This window comes from Coregonus clupeaformis, chromosome 27 (assembly GCF_020615455.1).
Source record: "Coregonus clupeaformis isolate EN_2021a chromosome 27, ASM2061545v1, whole genome shotgun sequence".
Lineage (NCBI taxonomy): Eukaryota > Metazoa > Chordata > Actinopteri > Salmoniformes > Salmonidae > Coregonus > Coregonus clupeaformis.
The window spans coordinates 23,812,154-23,830,903 of record NC_059218.1 but is presented as its reverse complement, the minus strand read 5'-3'; the positions used below and the strand labels follow the sequence as shown (position 1 = coordinate 23,830,903).

General features: G+C 43.4%; 1 protein-coding gene across 2 annotated transcripts in view; it reads left to right on the top strand.

Annotated features, from left to right (window-relative positions):
• Positions 1-18,750, top strand: part of LOC121541649 (atrial natriuretic peptide receptor 2-like) — a 52,868-nt gene that overhangs the window by 27,760 nt on the left and 6,358 nt on the right. The window contains exons 9-17 of one of the 2 annotated variants that reach the window (XM_041850822.1): positions 5,241-5,315; positions 6,427-6,504; positions 8,381-8,485; positions 8,921-8,992; positions 10,227-10,386; positions 10,509-10,664; positions 11,082-11,250; positions 12,821-12,967; positions 13,728-13,851. In XM_041850822.1, coding sequence (XP_041706756.1) covers positions 5,241-5,315; positions 6,427-6,504; positions 8,381-8,485; positions 8,921-8,992; positions 10,227-10,386; positions 10,509-10,664; positions 11,082-11,250; positions 12,821-12,967; positions 13,728-13,851 — 1,086 coding nt within the window. Of the gene's footprint in view, positions 1-5,219; positions 5,316-6,426; positions 6,505-8,380; positions 8,486-8,920; positions 8,993-10,226; positions 10,387-10,508; positions 10,665-11,081; positions 11,251-12,820; positions 12,968-13,727; positions 13,852-18,750 lie in introns of both variants that reach the window. The other variant, XM_041850821.1, reaches the window with a different exon arrangement.

The following is an 18,750-nucleotide window of genomic DNA, read 5'->3' as shown; positions in this document are numbered from 1 at the left end:
CGCTCGATCCGCCTCCGGATTCCACTTGAAGGTCCTGATACTGGAAGTCAAGGCAGTTAATGGAGCGGCCACACGGCTGTAATCCCGGATGAATCTGCGGTAGAAATTCGCAAACCCCAAAAATCTCTGGAGTTGCAATCTCGTACCGGGCTGGACCCATTCCAGAACCGCTCTAACCTTCTCCTGATCCATCCTAATCTCACCCCTGGAGATGATGTACCCGAGAAAGGATGTAGTGTGGGCGTGAAACTCGCACTTCTCGGCCTTCACGAACAGGCGATTCTCCAACAATCGCTGCAGAACCTGCCGGACATGCTGGACGTGGTCGGAAGGTTCCTTCGAGAAGATCAGAATGTCATCCAGGTAAACAAACACGAAGAGACCGATCATATCTCTCAGGACGTCGTTCACCATACTCTGGAATACCGCTGGAGCATTGGTCAGTCCAAACGGCATCACCTGATACTCGAAGTGACCCATCGGTGTATTGAAACCCGTCAACCACTCGTCCCCCTCTCTGATCCGGACCAGGTGATACGCATTGCGTAGGTCTAGCTTGGTGAACACCGTAGCACCCTGTAAGGAGTCGAAGGCAGAACTCATCAAGGGCAGGGGATACTTGTTCTTGACCGTGATGTCATTCAACCCCCGATAATCAATACACGGTCGAAGAGAGCCATCCTTCTTTCCCACAAAGAAGAATCCTGCCCCCAGGGGGTGATGACGAGGGACGAACGAGACCAGCAGCTAGGGACTCCTTGATGTAGGTCTCCAACGCCTCACGTTCAGGTCGGGAGATACTGTATAACCTTCCCTTGGGGTAGACAGCTCCAGGAACCAGGTTGATGGCACAATCATATGGTCGGTGGGGAGGAAGTGACAGAGCCTTCTGCTTACTGAAAACTTCCCCCAAATCGTGATATGTCTCGGGAACCAGGGACAAATCTGGGGGTTTAGCCTCAATCACCTGACTGGGAACCGAATGGGGGCAGGCAGTCTTGAGACAGTTAGCATGACAATCAAGGCTCCAACTCGTTACCTTGCCCGTCACCCAATCGAACGTGGGATTGTGTTCCTTCAGCCAGGGGTATCCAAGGACCAGAGGAACATGGGAAGACGGCAGAATGAAAAATGAAATCATCTCAGAATGATTCCCCGACAACCGCATCTTAACCGGTTCAGTCCTCATCGTGATACGTGCCAGACTACTGCCGTTCAGAGTGGTCGCTTCAATGGCTTCCGGCAATTGCTCCTTGGAAAGCCCCAGCTGTTCCACCAACTCGGCATCAAGAAAGCTTCCATCGGCACCTGAATCGATAAAAGCGTTAAGCGCTAAGCTCTGATTCCTGTTCACAAGGGTAGCCGGGAAGCGGGGTCTGACAGAGGTACTGAGAGGTTGAAACTGGCTCGCTAAAAGTCCTCCCAACTTTAGCGAGCCGGGCAGTTTGACGACCGCCGGGAACAAGTGGAGAGGTAATGTCCCGAGCGACCACAGTAGAGGCAGCAGTTGGTCTTACGTCTATGTTGACGCTCCTCCTTGGTTAACCCGTGCCGCCCCACTTGCATGGGTTCAGAATCGGGAGAGAGGTCCTCTCCACTAATCCTTAGTGGTGGAGAATGATCGACGTGTTCTGGTCCACCACCCGACCCGACGGGGAACTGAGAAGCTGATCGATTGGACGGACCCCATTGCTTCTCCCTCCTTCGCTCTCGGACTCGATTATCCACCCGAATAGACAAGGCTACCAAGCTGTCCAGGTCACTAGGCTCCGGATAGGAGATCAACTCATCCTTGAGCTGCTCCGACAGGCCCTGGTAAAAGGCCGCTTGCAAAGACTCCTCGTTCCACCCACTCTCCACAGCCAACGTCTTGAACTCGATCACGAAGTCGGCCACGCTGCGAGTTCCTTGGTGAAGAGAAAACAGACGCCTAGCTGCGTCCCTCCCTCGGACGGAATGGTCGAAGAGCTTCCTCATCTCGGCCGTGAACCCCTGGTATGAAGCCATGCAGGGATCCTGTCGTTCCCAAACGGCTGAAGCCCACTCCAGCGCTCGACCACGCAGCAACTCAATCAAAAAGGCTATCCTAGCCTTGTCAGTGGCATAAGAGTAGGGCTGTAGATCGAACACTAATCCACACTGCATAAGGAAGGAACGGCATCTTCCCAGCTCCCCCTCATATTTATCCGGCGTCGGAACCTTGGGCTCACGGAGGGACACAACTTCAGAAGCGGCAGGCGAGGTGGGTGAAACCGGTAGTGAGTCCTCCACCGGACACTGGCGTTGGTTCTGGACCTCCGTCAGGCCGGTAGAAAGGTTCCGAACTGACAACGCGATCTCCTGTAGTACCATGCTATGATGGCCCAACATCTTCTCCTGCTGGGTAATGGCATGGCGAACAGAGTCCAGGTCCGCTGGGTTCATATTTGGCCGGATCGTTCTGTCACAGTTCCCTCAGCCAGAACCCAAAAGCAGACCAGGACAAGGAGAGTTGAACGAAGGTGAGGGTTTATTAGATACGACAAAAGGTGCAGAATAATCCAGGGACAGAGCGGGCGGCGTGGTTGAGTAGTTGGGGGTGCAGTACTGGGTCCAGTGATGGCTCGGCAGCCGCCGACCATCAGGCAGAGGTGGGGTGAAGGTTCCGGACGTGTGACTGCAGGTGGAACAAAAACGGAGGTAAGAACACAAAAACTCAACAAAGTACAAAATAACAAAACTCACGCTAGAACACTCTAAACTGATACACAGAACACCTACTGTTCATGGCTAACGATCCGGCAGGAACTGGATGTTTGGCCAGAGCCTAAAAAGGGTGATGATGAGGGCCAGGTGTGCAGATTGCTGACGGGATGCAGGTGCGGAAAACAAGAGAGCTCCCCGGAGCGTTCCCGAACCCTCGGGAAACTGGAGACTACGAACAGGAAACACTAGTCACCAGACAGGACCCGACTCAGACTGCCGGGATCGTTACAGTAGTAGTATAAAATAATATCATTTCTTATTGTTTTGGCATACAATATAGCTCAGGTATTTATTTTATACAATCTTTTTTGCTCATCTTTATCAAGGCTGCCAATAATTATGAACCTGACTGTATATGCACACACACTTACAGTACACATGTGCAGGCATTCATGCACGCACATGCACACACTTTCTTCATTAGACGTTTTCAGTCCAGTTCCTGGGATAAAACTGTGGAAAACATATTGATTTTCAAAACCGATTTATTTTCCAGTATGCCATGTGTTGCCAATATTTGCGTTATCTACAGTTGTGTAGTGCATGCTGACACATACAGTGAGGGAAAAAAGTATTTGATCCCCTGCTGATTTTGTATGTTTGCCCACTGAAAAAGACATGATCAGTCTATAATTTTAATGGTAGGTTTATTTGAACAGTGAAAGACAGAATAACAACAAAAAAATCCAGAAAAACGCATTGTCAAAAATGTTATAAATTGATTTGCATTTTAATGAGGGAAATAAGTATTTGACCCCCTCTCAATCAGAAAGATTTCTGGCTCCCAGGTGTATTTTATACAGGTAACGAGCTGAGATTAGGAGCACACTCTTAAAGGGAGTGCTCTTAATCTCAGCTTGTTACCTGTATAAAAGACACCTGTCCAGAGAGGCAATCAATCAATCAGATTCCAAACTCTCCACCATGGCCAAGACCAAAGAGCTCTCCAAGGGAGTCAGGGACAAGATTGTAGACCTACACAAGGCTGGAATGGGCTACAAGACCATCGCCAAGCAGCTTGGTGAGAAGGTGACAACAGTTGGTGCGATATTTCGCAAATGGAAGAAACACAAAAGAACTGTCAATCTCTCTCGGCCTGGGGCTCCATGCAAGATCTCACCTCGTGGAGTTGCAATGATCATGAGAACGGTAAGGAATCAGCCCAGAACTACACGGGAGGATCTTGTCAATGATCTCAAGGCAGCTGGGACCATAGTCACCAAGAAAACAATTGGTAACACACTACGCCGTGAAGGACTGAAATCCTGCAGCGCCCGCAAGGTCCCCCTGCTCAAGAAAACACATATACAGGGCCGTCTGAAGTTTGCCAATGAACATCTGAATGATTCAGAGGAGAACTGGGTGAAAGTGTTGTGGTCAGATGAGACCAAAATCAAGCTCTTTGGCATCAACTCAACTCGCCGAGTTTGGTGGAGGAGGAATGCTGCCTATGACACCAAGAACACCATCCCCACCGTCAAACATAGAGGTGGAAAATGTATGCTTTAGGGGTGTTTTTCTGCTAAGGGGACTCGACAACTTCACCGCATCAAAGGGACGATGGATGGGGCCATGTACCGTCAAATCTTGGGTGAGAACCTCCTTTCCTCAGCCAGGGCATTGAAAATGGGTCGTGGATGGTATTCCAGCATGACAATGACCAAAAACACACGGCCAAGCCAACAAAGGAGTGGCTCAAGAAGAAGCACATTAAGGTCCTGGAGTGGCCTAGCCAGTCTCCAGATCATAATCCCATAGAAAATCTGTGGAGGGAGCTGAAGGTTCGAGTTGCCAAACGTCAGCCTCGAAACCTTAATGACTTGGAGAAGATCTGCAAAGAGGAGTGGAACAAAATCCCTCCTGAGATGTGTGCAAACCTGGTGGCCAACTACAAGAAACGTCTGACCTCTGTGATTGCCAACAAGGGTTTTGCCACCAAGTACTAAGTCATGTTTTGCAGAGGGGTCAAATACTTATTTCCCTCATTAAAATGCAAATCAATTGATAACATTTTTGACATGCGTTTTTCTGGATTTTTTTGTTGTTATTCTGTCTCGCACTGTTCAAATAAACCTACCATTAAAATTATAGACTGATCATGTCTTTGTCAGTGGGCAAATGTACAAAATCAGCAGGGGATGAAATACTTTTTTCCCTCACTGTATATTACCCTCACCCCCTTTTCATTCACTCTGTGCACGCTCGCTCCAACACGTACATCTCCCCAGAATTCTGTTTTGCATATGAAAACATGGCAATTCTTCATTTACCTGGCAAATAACACTGAGCCTTTTTCTAAAATGTTTTATGAGATTGGAGAATATTAATAAAATGTTAAAGCTATGAAAAGAACTCAATTTGTATAAGTGAACATTGTATAGTTACATTGTATATTTGTACATGTAATAATAACCAAACTGAACTGAATTGTAGTGTACCTGAACATTTCTCTGACTGTATCTTATCTGACAAAGGATACTTGTTACTCCTTCCAGAGAGGTTCCAGCTATGGCTCCTTGATAACTGCCCATGGAAAATATCAGCTGTTTGCTAAAACAGGCTATTTTAAGGTAAGGCTGTCTGAGTTCTGACATTTTCAACTCCTGCTCACTCCTTTACACCCACACATGTGCATGCTCACAGAGGAGATGGATAGGAGAGTGGGCGAGCTCCGCAGAGCTCAGCTCAGATGGCTGGTTTTAATGTGATACACAGAGTGTGATTCACATCCCACCTCACAGTTTGGACACCGCTAGCAACTTGTTGTTGTTGTTAATGTCTCTGTTTAACGAGTCTATTGAGAGGGTGGAAGAATATAATATAAATGTCAGGCTTTGAATGTTGATACGTGGTTGTTGGCTACATGTAACACTTTAGTTTTTTTCTATTCAAACCTATAGGATTATATCCCTACTATAGAGTATCCAAAGTTGTTTATTTTTCTCAGTTTTTCTAGTTATAATTCACACTTTGGATTTGATGGTACCTTCTCTGTAGATTGACTTTACTTTTACATATCAAAGTGACAGATGTATCTCTCCATCTCAGTAGCATGGAATAGATGTTAAATATACTTGGCACACATACCATACACTATTATATCGACACTATAGTCCACCTATTGTCCCTTGTGTTTTCCCCTGAATAAGACTTGAATATGTCAATATGTTTCTATTACCATTTATATTTGTCCTTTTCATTCTTCCCAATGAATGGATGCCTTTCCATCACACAGATCCCATAGATGGTCACATTTAGGTCTCTCCTATTGCATTGTCACAGTCATAGAAAGATAATACTATAGGCCAGGGTTTCCCAAACTCGGTCCTGGGGCCTCGCAGGGGTGCACATTTAGTTTTTGTCCTAGCACTACACAGCTGATTCAAATAATCAAAGCTTGATGATGAGTTGATTATTTGAATCAGCAGTGTAGTGTTAGGGAAAAAACCAAAACATGCACCCAGGGAGGTGCCCCAGGACCGAGTTCGGGAATCCCTGCTAAAGAACGTATCTCTATAGTCACAGTACACTACACAGTAGTCTGTTGCTCAACCTGCAGTAGAAGGTTTTTCATCTCCATCTCTTTATCTCGCTATCTCTATCTCTCTATCTCGCTATCTCTATCTTGCTATCTCGCTATCTCTATCTCTTTATCTCGCTATCTCTATCTCTTTGACACAGGGCAACCTGGTGGCCATCAAATATGTGAACAAGAAGAGGATAGAGCTGACCAGACAAGTGCTGTTTGAGCTCAAACATGTAAGTCCAGATCAGTACCCAATGATTTACTGTGTATGTGTGCTGTTATTACTTAAGTCTGGTGGGTTGTTTAAATCCTTACTGCCTCACTGCAGAGGGGTATCCATTCCTGAAGTGTTTAAGAATAGTCCAGCTAGTGGGCTTTTCCCTCTTATACTTCATTTAGTGTTATTGGCTCCTATAGAGAGTCCACTCACCTGATTTCCCCAGGTTTAAACCAGTCACTGATGAAAAGGGTCTGAACTAGTAAACTCTGACCCTCCAGGACTAGAGTTCAATGTCCCTTTACCAGGGCCCTGCCTCATGTGTTGTTGTAGGCGAGCATGCCTCTGTTTATGACCCCTCTGCAGCAGCAGTAGTAGAATGAGTCTCTCCCACTGAGGTGGTAAAGCCACTGTGGGCCTTGGGGGGGGTGTACTGAATCATTACCAGGTTGTTCAAAGGAGGGCCTCTTTCACATCGCTACAGGAGATTTCTTATTACTGAACCTGTGCTGCTGCTGTTAAAGACTCAGATCCTCAAACGTCCTCCAACATCAGCTGCAACAGCTGTGGATGAAGAAAATTGTCTCCGTTTTGGGAATTACATTTAATGAGACAGTGACAGAGAAAAGTGAAAAAACAAGAAAACGTCTGACTTGAAACACGATGTGGGAAAGACAAAACATTGCTGAAACATTACTTTGAAGCTAATGAAAAGCCAGACAGTCAGTCGGTGCTATTATCGGATATCTGGGTCTGTATTAATTTAGTTATCATCCGTGCGGTGGATAAGGCTCTGGGCAGCCTAGCCCCCCCCCCTCCTCTCGCTCTGAACTGTGGCCCAGTGGATGTGAGTTGTGCAGGCCCTGGATGCCTCTACTCAGCGGTGGCGGGTGGGCGGCGCACACAGGAGAGACACCAGTCTGAGCTGGCAGCTCATCAGATGCCCCTGGGGCCTGATCGGCTGTCAGTTCCCTGCTCATGAAAGAGCCAACCAGATGAGGGAGCGAGGGGCCTGCCAATGGAAACTTAACCGCTTGTCTTCCAGAGCCTCTCCTTCCCCTCTTCTCTCCTCTCCTCCCTTAGCTAGCGTTCCGCAGGGGAAATTATATAGGCCAAAGGGTATGCTAACTTCTCCTGAGCCGTGAAACAGGAGCAACTGACTCCCTGGTTTTGGTGTTACAGCAGCTGTCACTCACCTCTGTTAGTGAATCGGCCCCAAATCAAAACACACTGTACAGGTTATTCTCACTGTTTTTAGAAGTTTCACGCTGCTCGGAGATATTATGTACATCCTCCCTGCCAGGGCATGGATGTATTGAAACGGAGAGGATGTGTGGACTGGATTCAATTTCACTCTGTTGTTTATACACACACATCATATGGAACATTTAAATACAGAGCATGCAATGCTTTCCTATGTGACAAGCCTATACATAATTTAGAGGATTTTGTTTTGTACTTTTTTATTTGACATGATTCATTTTTGGACGAGATCCCAGGTTGTAAGAAGAGGACATGGAATTAATGATAATTTTCCATGTAGTGCCTTTTACACATTTGCCTGCTATGCACTCATATTATAGCCTACATCCTTTCAACACCTCTGCATTTTTTCACATGCTGTAAGTTCCCACAACACTGCCTCATTCATAACCTCCCGGCCCAATTTATTCACATGCACGTGTCAACTGGATGGCCTATGAGGGAATGCTATACTTAACACGTAGAAAAGACACTGTGCCAAAACCTGTTCGCTGTAAATGTACTATTCTGATGAGGTGCTTTTTTTGTTGCTTTTCTAGAAAGGAAAATACCAGTTTTAGCATCTATTGCCATATAATATTGAGAGAGAGAATGATATACTGATTGAAATTCTATGTGTTTGTTTACAGATGAGAGATGTGCAATTCAATCATTTAACCAGATTCATTGGTGCCTGCATTGACCCTCCCAACATCTGCATCGTGACTGAATATTGTCCCAGAGGTAGTCTTCAGGTAAGACCTCACAATCATTCCATTTAATGGAATTTCAATTGTATTTGCATGTTTTGTCAAGTATAATCACTTGGACCGATATAATATTGAAATGACCATTTGGTGTGGTCTTGCTAATGTATTATTCATTCATACTCTTTCTGTATAAATATATGGTTTAAGATGCCCTGAGAGACATTTGGAAATGTACTCTTGGCTTTCAAGTTTAGTTTGAAATGCCAGCCTGATGCACTGCTACCCTGCCAAAATGGAAGAATGTGAAGTTATGGGAAACTTTTAATAATGGAGCTTATCATGTGAAAACACTTCAGACTGACTGTTACTGTAAAACTGTGTTACATTATGTGATGTAGGGAGATTTCAGATTAATTAGAGCGATGTCAGCGAGATGTCAGGATTAGAGATGTCAGCTGAAAATTGTACTTCTACTTTCAGGACATTTTGGAGAATGAGAGCATCAATCTGGACTGGATGTTCCGCTATTCACTCATCAACGACATAGTCAAGGTATGTGTCCTGTTTGACAGCAGCCAACACATGTACTATGATTGTAACTGCAGTTGGGTCGTTTTGAGGTCACATTGGTACCTTATTAGTGAGAGAAGGTATTGGTGTAGCACATGGGAATGTGTGAAACGTACTTCTCATGCTGAAGTGTCCCCACTTGCGCCAGCGAATAGCTAGCTTTTTTAAAAAGTCAAGGGGTCTGAATAATTTCTGAAGGCACTGTACATAACTGTAGACTGAAATATAACAAAACCGTTCGACATAGAAACACCAGATTTTGGGCAGCTTTTTAAAAATAATGTTGAGTAATTATGAAATTATTAAAACATTTAATAACATGCCACACATGAGGCCACTAGGTTGTTTGACTGCAGGAAAGGTGTAGCCCTTTAACCTAACTCTAACACCTAACTCTTACCCCTAACCTTGCTGACGTTACCCACCTAGCTAACGTTAGCGTTAGCTACCTAGCCACCTACCTAATATTAGCCACAACAAATTGGAATACGTAACATATTATACGTATTGCAAATTCGTAACATATTATATGAATTGCAATTTGTAACATATCATACAAATTGTAATTCGTAACATCATACGAAATGGATGATGGACATCCACAAATTAATACATAACATACGAAATGTAACATTTCATACTAAATGGAGGGAGACAGATTTACATTTACTGTGTTACATCTACCCCTGAGTCCAGGTTGAAAACTTGGAAAGCAACATAATCACAATCTCACTGCAAAATTCCTTCCGCTTAATCAAATGTAATCATCCATGTATTTTCACTACTTATTTTTAGCCTGCTCTAACAAAGGGGCTTTTTGTTCGAGATCACTATCTTGGAGAAATACTATATTGAGGTGAAGTACATGGATCATGGAGTACCTCAACCAAATTTCTGTTAAAATAACAGTCTGTTAAGCTGTCAACAACAGGGACCTTCTAACAAGCAAAAGGCCCTATAAGCCACATTCTGATACATATGCTCCAACAAATATTAGACGTATACATGACAGTGCAGTATGTTTTTGAGTCCCTGTAGGAATTTGATTTCCAATGTGAAATGTACAACTACTTGAAACACTTGACCCCATACAGAATTTTCATCACATTTCCATTTCGATCAAACTCAAAACACATTATTTCCACATGATCAGATTTGTATGTTTTCATGTATGCTATATTTTTTTGAACGGTCAATTTCATGCTTGTTCTGCCAGGGAATGAACTATCTGCACAACAGCTACATCGGCTCCCATGGAAATCTGAAGTCATCTAATTGTGTGGTGGACAGTCGATTTGTGTTGAAAATTACGGATTACGGCCTGGCCAGTTTCCGTTCATCATGTGAAAATGACGACTCGCACGCACTCTATGCAAGTAGGTCAACATTGTCAGAGGAGGTAATCACTTTGCCTCCTCACCAATGGAAGAAAACTAAATTGAGGATTGGATAAAGGAGAAGATGCTCAGTAGTTAATGTGAGTTTGTTGTGTTTCTAGAGAAGCTGTGGACAGCTCCAGAGTTGTTGATCTACGACAGACATCCTCCACAGGGCACCCAGAAAGGAGACGTGTACAGCTTTGGCATCATACTCCAGGAGATAGCCCTGAGGAATGGACCCTTCTATGTGGACGGCATGGATCTGAGCCCTAAAGGTAAAACGAATTATGCTAATAAACGCAGGTTGGCATTTATTGAAATGACTTATGTACTGGAGGCAGCTCTGCAGGGTAGTCACTAACTGGCACTGCCACAAAGTCATAAAATCCGATTTTAAACCAAACCTTAACCACACTGCTAATCCTAGTGCCTTACCCTACCTAACCTTAAATTAAGGCCAAAAAGTAACATTTTCATCCCATTTCCTCCTTCATGCGTGTTCCCTAATCGATAAAGAAAATCATGGAGCAGAAGTCTGCATCTTCATGGTTGGACAACTCCAGTCCTCGGCTCAAGGGCTGCAGTATTGCTGGTTTCAGTTCTCGCTGGGACTTCATTGATCGATCAATTTCCCAGAGAATGCAGTGCTGCACACACTAACACTAACACTCCCCCTATCTTGACTATTACAGAGATAGTGCAGAAGGTGCGTAATGGCCAGAGGCCTTACTTCCGGCCCACCACAGACAACAGCTGCCACTGTGAGGAGCTGACCATCCTGATGGACAGCTGCTGGGCCGAGGACCCTGTCGAGCGGCCCGACTTTAGCCACATCAAGATCTACATCACCAAACTCAACAAGTGAGCACTGAGAACCACCATGCCCCAAAATGGCTGCCTAGCTCCTCTTGTATCAGACACCATGTAGATCATATTTTCTTTGGATGTATTTTATCAAGATGTTTGAAAAGGAGAATGGAGGAAATAATTTAAATAAGTTGAAATTATCAAGAGATGCTGGAAAAGGATTAGTATTAATACAAATGAGATTAAAGAAAATGGTGCTGCTTATCACACATAAATCATTTCAGATCAGAGAGATAGGAAGTCTTCACCCTCCAAGTGTGGAGTTTATATTTATCTTGTTGTTCTTCATGGCTTACCCTATGCATTATTCAGATGCATATTTTGGTTTGTGTGTGTGTGTGCGCGCGTTCCCTTGGGCTGGGCAGACCTATCACAGAAGGAGAAATATGTGATCTACCTGCTGATCAAAAGCCGGAAAACCTTGAAGATGTAGAGTTGAGTGACCTCTGTGACCAAGAAAACCAAGTACTTTATGAGCTGTGGGAGGAAATCAGACCCTGGTGTTTGTTTTGTCGCTGGATCAAGCTTTCAGGGCCATACTCCTTTTTCCTACAACACCCCCATAATCAGATATGTCCCTTTGCTGCAGAACTGTTTTGATCTTATTCAACGCTTCTGTATTTCTTACAAGTACAAAGGCTGTTTTTGTGTTGGCTAGGTAGACAGACATACTCCTTTTGAATTCTGACATTTGTGGCAGGGAGATCACAGCACAGGTTGTGGTTCATTGTATTGACTGGCGGCTTGGCCGAGTGGCTTAAATCAGGGCTCTGGGTCTGTCTGTCTGTCACGTTAGCATATAGCCACCGGCAACGCTAGCCTCCGTGATATACTTCTGGCCATTTCCACTGGTCTGAGGTAAGAGGGACATGATTGATACCTCTCAGAAGCACTTCTTTTCATTACGTAAATATGTTATTGACATGTAGTGACGGATGGCGTGTTATTTTTGGTGTGAAGCCCTGGCTGAAGGACACAAGAACAAACAGGGTCTTTAGTAGTCAGTGGCGTAAACGATCACTTTGGCTCACACTTTGTGTATTACAAACGGCCGAATTGACTTCTCTGTAAGTGACCTTGCTGAATTTGTATGATTACTATTCGGCTGGGTAAAGAATGTGAAATCTCTCTTCTCCTTTGGATCCTATCTCCTCAGTCCTCAATGACAATCCTTATGATTCAGTGTACTTTAAGTGATTGAGCTGTGTATCCTTCACATGATTACCCCTGATGCACTGCTATTCATCAGAGTCTGTATTTCATGTCTTGCTTTATCGTCGTGTTCCTCTACATGTGGGTGTATGATCTATGACCCATTGTGGGAAAGATTCCAAACACTGAGTGTACAGTACTGTACAGCTATAGCCCTGGATGACTCAACCACTGTGCTGTATAGGCAAATAGTCTGAAAAGTATGGCCATGAAGTCACTTCTGAAATACGCATTGAATAGACCATATTAGGTGATGTTAACGGAATAGAAAGTACAGAAAGTTTAGATATTTTTAATTTAGAATGGCAACAAATGAATGGGTATGTCATATTTCTGTCTGTTTGTGTCACAGGGAGGGAAGTACCAGTATTCTGAACAACCTGCTGTCCAGAATGGAGCAGTATGCCAACAACCTGGAGAACTTGGTAGAGGAACGAACGCAAGCCTACCTGGAGGAGAAAAGAAAAGCCGAAAATCTACTTTACCAGATCTTGCCACAGTAAGAATATAATTATTTGGATTTTCCTCTTGCACTATTATGTTTATAAGTCTGAACTTCTGATTATCAAACAGAGAAAATTATGAGACTATTTTCTGTATTGTACCGTGCCACCTATTCATTGTTTAAATTCCACAGCATGAAAGAGCGTCTCAGCTTTCTATTCTATCTCACACTTTACAAAAATATACACATTCACAGTTACATAAGCAGAGAGGAAATGAAAGGGCAAGGCAAGATGGGAGCTGACAAGCTAACTTCTCATTAACCGGAACTAGGAGGAGAAATGTGATAGGGGGTTAAGCACCTCTGATAACACGAAAGCAGCAAATGACAAGCCATGTCCTCAGTATATTTCAGTGGTGTAGTCACATTCATTTATCATCCCATTGTCTGCCCAAATGTCTCACCCGAACTTTAAGCCATTTTGACAGACAGAAAAGGGCCTGAGAGAACGGAGCGATACCTTCTCTCACTGCAGAATTCATCTTATTTGACCAGAGTCCTGGATTAACCTAGCTGTTAGTGCTAAACTGTGCCTCTGGCTCTTTAATGTAATTACTGTACTTTAAAATATTAATGAAAAGGGAGTTATACTGTTAGAATCTGCTTATACTGTAACTTCCCTTACTCATTGTGGGCCGTAGCTGCCAAGCTTACTGTCTGTTGATTCATAGCAACGATAACCTTATCTCTTAAGGACTGTATTAGCATTTCGTTCTGTATGGTTTTTACTAAGTTTGTGTTCTCTTATCCACAGCTCAGTAGCAGAGCAGCTAAAGCGAGGGGAGACGGTCCAAGCGGAGGCGTTTGACAGTGTGACAATCTACTTCAGTGACATTGTCGGCTTCACGTCAATGTCAGCTGAGAGTACACCACTGCAGGTAAACAACTGTCAGTAGAGATATCCACGTCTAACCAACATCGGGTACATACCTTACACAGTGGGATTCAAACTTTCTTACCGGGGCCCACATTTTTTTCTCAATATTTTATTGTGACCCCACCCCAAATATAATGACTCAAACTTAAAATTGGTAGATTTAGATTTTTACATCAACAAATAACCTTTAATTCATTGCATTTTCATCTCTCTTATCCAAATTTAAGAGAACCAATAAATACATTTGACTAATTTTTCTAAATATCTTTCTCAAAAAAGTTTGTATATAATCTGTCCTTTTTAAAATGTATTTGTGTATATATATATATATATATACAGTGAGGGAAAAAAGTATTTGATCCCCTGCTGATTTTGTACGTTTGCCCACTGACAAAGACATGATCAGTCTATAATTTTAATGGTAGGTTTATTTGAACAGTGAGAGACAGAATAACAACAAAAAAATCCAGAAAAACGCATGTCAAAAATGTTATAAATTGATTTGCATTTTAATGAGGGAAATAAGTATTTGACCCCTCTGCAAAACATGACTTAGTACTTGGTGGCAAAACACTTGTTGGCAATCACAGAGGACAGACGTTTCTTGTAGTTGGCCACCAGGTTTGCACACATCTCAGGAGGGATTTTGTCCCACTCCTCTTTGCAGATCTTCTCCAAGTCATTAAGGTTTCGAGCCTGACGTTTGGCAACTCGAACCTTCAGCTCCCTCCACAGATTTTCTATGGGATTAAGGTCTGGAGACTGACTAGGCCACTCCAGGACCTTAATGTGCTTCTTCTTGAGCCACTCCTTTGTTGCCTTGGCCGTGTGTTTTGGGTCATTGTCATGCTGGAATACCCATCCACGACCCATTTTCAATGCCCTGGCTGAGGGAAATCACCCAAGATTTGATGGTACATGGCCCCGTCCATCGTCCCTTTGATGCTGTGAAGTTGTCCTGTCCCCTTAGCAGAAAAACACCCCCAAAGCATAATGTTTCCACCTCTATGTTTGACGGTGGGGATGGTGTTCTTGGGGTCATAGGCAGCATTCCTCCTCCTCCAAACACGGCGAGTTGAGTTGATGCCAAAGAGCTACATTTTGGTCTCATCTGACCACAACACTTTAACCCAGTTCTCCTCTGAATCATTCAGATGTTCATTGGCAAACTTCAGAAGGGCCTGTATATGTTCTTTCTTGAGCAGGGGGACCTTGCGGGCGCTGCAGGATTTCAGTCCTTCACGGCGTAGTGTGTCACCAATCGTTTTCTTGGTGACTATGGTCCCAGCTGCCTTGAGATCATTGACAAGATCCTCCCGTGTAGTTCTGGGCTGATTCCTCACCGTTCTCATGATCATTGCAACGAGGTGAGATCTTGCATGGAGACCCAGGCCGAGGGAGATTGACAGTTCTTTTGTGTTTCTTCCATTTGCGAATAATCGCACCAACTGTTGTCACCTTCTCACCAAGCTGCTTGGCGATGGTCTTGTAGCCCATTCCAGCCTTGTGTAGGTCTACAATCTTGTCCCTGACATCCTTGGAGAGCTCTTTGGTCTTGGCCATGGTGGAGAGTTTGGAATCTGATTGATTGATTGCTTCTGTGGACAGGTGTCTTTTATACAGGTAACAAGCTGAGATTAGGAGCACTCCCTTTAAGAGTGTGCTCCTAATCTCAGCTCGTTACCTGTATAAAAGACACCTGGGAGCCAGAAATCTTTCTGATTGAGAGGGGGTCAAATACTTATTTCCCTCATTAAAATGCAAATCAATTTATAACATTTTTGACATGCGTTTTTCTGGATTTTTTTGTTGTTATTCTGTCTCTCACTGTTCAAATAAACCTACCATTAAAATTATAGACTGATCATTTCTTTGTCAGTGGGCAAACGTACAAAATCAGCAGGGAATCAAATACTTTTTTCCCTCACTGTATATGTATTACTTTTTTTTATGTGGTGACCCCGACTTTGAATACTGTATGTATTACCAGTTAGTTTTGCTAAGTAAAATGCACTCAAGATTTATTGAGTCAAAGTATTAATTTACCGTGGGAAATTACAGACTTCTAGGTACTAGCAGTTAAGAATGTTGGGCCAGAAACCGAAAGGTCGCTGGTTCTAATCCCGAGCCGACTAGGTGAAAAAATAAGGTTGATGTGCCCTTGAGCAAGGCATTTAATCCTAACTGCTCCTGTAAGTCGCTCTCGATAAAAGTGTCTGCTAAATGACTAAAATGTAAACTCTCCCCCAAGACACTCAGAGGTAGCTGACATGAAAGCTTGAAAATATGCTGATCCAACAGCTCATTATAGGAAAATAAGAGAATGTGAAGAGGAGCTTCTTTGTCACTTACGTAACCTTACAGAGCCTATTAGAGCTCCTACCGTATGTCTCATAGTTATAAAGCATTTCCACACTGAGACCACAACTCAAAATAGTACTATTGTGAGAGCTGAGAGCGTATTGACGCATAGTTGAGTCACTGGGTGCTGTAGCTGCTATGGCATTTCTTTCTCAGATTAAGAAGATTTCAAGACCGCTCATATCGTTGAGACTCCCTTCAACAGGGTCTAAAATTACTGTATGATGAAAGGCCAATGGGATGGTTATAATGGTCTCAAGGGTTTTAAGTGCAGTGTCCCAACATGTTATTTTCTCCAAACATTTTGGTCATTCAGAACTCTGAAATTCATCCAGAGGAACCAGGTTTTCTTCTTAATGCAACTTGTGCCAGGAATTCAGACAAAGTGTTACTGGAGTGTTTCTTCTAAAGTTGTGAAGATACTTTACAGCAGCGATTCTCAACTGGTGGGTCACGGGTGTCAGAGTAAAAAAAAGTCATAAAATAAAAATGTACATGAAAAAATACTCCAGTCTGAACTTAAGCGACTTAAATCAGGTAGAAAGTGTGTAAAAATGAAGTTACAGTTTTTTATAATTTAATAAAAATAAAAATACATCTTCAATCACAGTATTATTAATATAGAGCTGTTTGGTTGATTTTGTGGTCTCAAGCTAGTGAAGTTATTAACATTCTTCATCACGAATATGGGCAAAATTGTATTATTGACAATGAAAGAGGTGGGAATGTTGTTCCCTTGTCATGTAATTGCTACATTTACTATCACTATAGCATAAAAAATAGTTGTCCAGATTGTATTTTGGCGATTATTTTTCGCAATGCGAATATTGTGTCGTGACTGAGACAACCTGGTTCAATTTGGGTTCTGAGGCAAAACCAATTGAGAACCACTGCTTTTCACCCAGACTGATGTATTCTATTCATCCAGCAGAAGCTACTTACAAGTACAATGCAATGTATTATGTGTAATATATTGAATGTCAGTTATATTCTACGCACTTGATTTTCAGGTCACAGATCTATTCAATTAAGACTACAGAACAGAGAGTATTATTTCACATTAGTTTGGTTTTGAGGTCTAGGTATCTCACCTACCAGTTAGTGTTCTATTTAATTAGCATATATAATTAAATATATCAATTTCCCCATACAGTGGGGAAAAAAGTATTTAGTCAGCCACCAATTGTGCAAGTTCTCCCACTTAAAAAGATGAGAGAGGCCTGTAATTTTCATCATAGGTACACGTCAACTATGACAGACAAAATGAGGAAAAAAAATCCAGAAAATCACATTGTAGGATTTTTAATGAATTGATTTGCAAATGATGGTGGAAAATAAGTATTGGTCAATAACAAAAGTTTCTCAATACTTTGTTATATACCCTTTGTTGGCAATGACACAGGTGAAACGTTTTCTGTAAGTCTTCACAAGGTTTTCACACACTGTTGCTGGTATTTTGGCCCATTCCTCCATGCAGATCTCCTCTAGAGCAGTGATGTTTTGGGGCTGTCGCTGGGCAACACGGACTTTCAACTCCCTCCAAAGATTGTCTATGGGGTTGAGATCTGGAGACTGGCTAGGCCACTCCAGGACCTTGAAATGCTTCTTACGAAGCCACTCCTTCGTTGCCCGGGCGGTGTGTTTGGGATCATTGTCATGCTGAAAGACCCAGCCACGTTTCATCTTCAATGCCCTTGCTGATGGAAGGAGGTTTTCACTCAAAATCTCACGATACATGGCCCCATTAATTATTTCCTTTACACGGATCAGTCGTCCTGGTCCCTTTGCAGAAAAACAGCCCCAAAGCATGATGTTTCCACCCCCATGCTTCACATTAGGTATGGTGTTCTTTGGATGCAACTCAGCATTCTTTGACCTCCAAACACGACGAGTTGAGTTTTTACCAAAAAGTTCTATTTTGGTTTCATCTGACCATATGACATTCTCCCAATCCTCTTCTGGATCATCCAAATACACTCTAGCAAACTTCAGACGGGCCTGGACATGTACTGGCTTAAGCAGGGGGACACGTCTGGCACTGCAGGATTTGAGTCCCTGGCGGCGTAGTGTGTTACTGATGGTAGGCTTTGTTACTTTGGTCCCAGCTCTCTGCAGGTCACTAGGTCCCCCCGTGTGGTTCTGGGATTTTTGCTCACCGTTCTTGTGATCATTTTGACCCCACGGGGTGAGATCTTGCGTGGAGCCCCAGATCGAGGGAGATTATCAGTGGTCTTGTATGTCTTCCATTTCCTAATAATTGCTCCCACAGTTGATTTCTTCAAACCAAGCTGCTTACCTATTGCAGATTCAGTCTTCCCAGCCTGGTGCAGGTCTACAATTTTGTTTCTGGTGTCCTTTGACAGCTCTTTGGTCTTGGCCATAGTGGAGTTTGGAGTGTGAATGTTTGAGGTTGTGGACAGGTGTCTTTTATACTGATAACAAGTTCAAACAGGTGCCATTAATACAGGTAACGAGTGGAGGACAGAGGAGCCTCTTAAAGAAGAAGTTACAGGTCTGTGAGAGCCAGAAATCTTGCTTG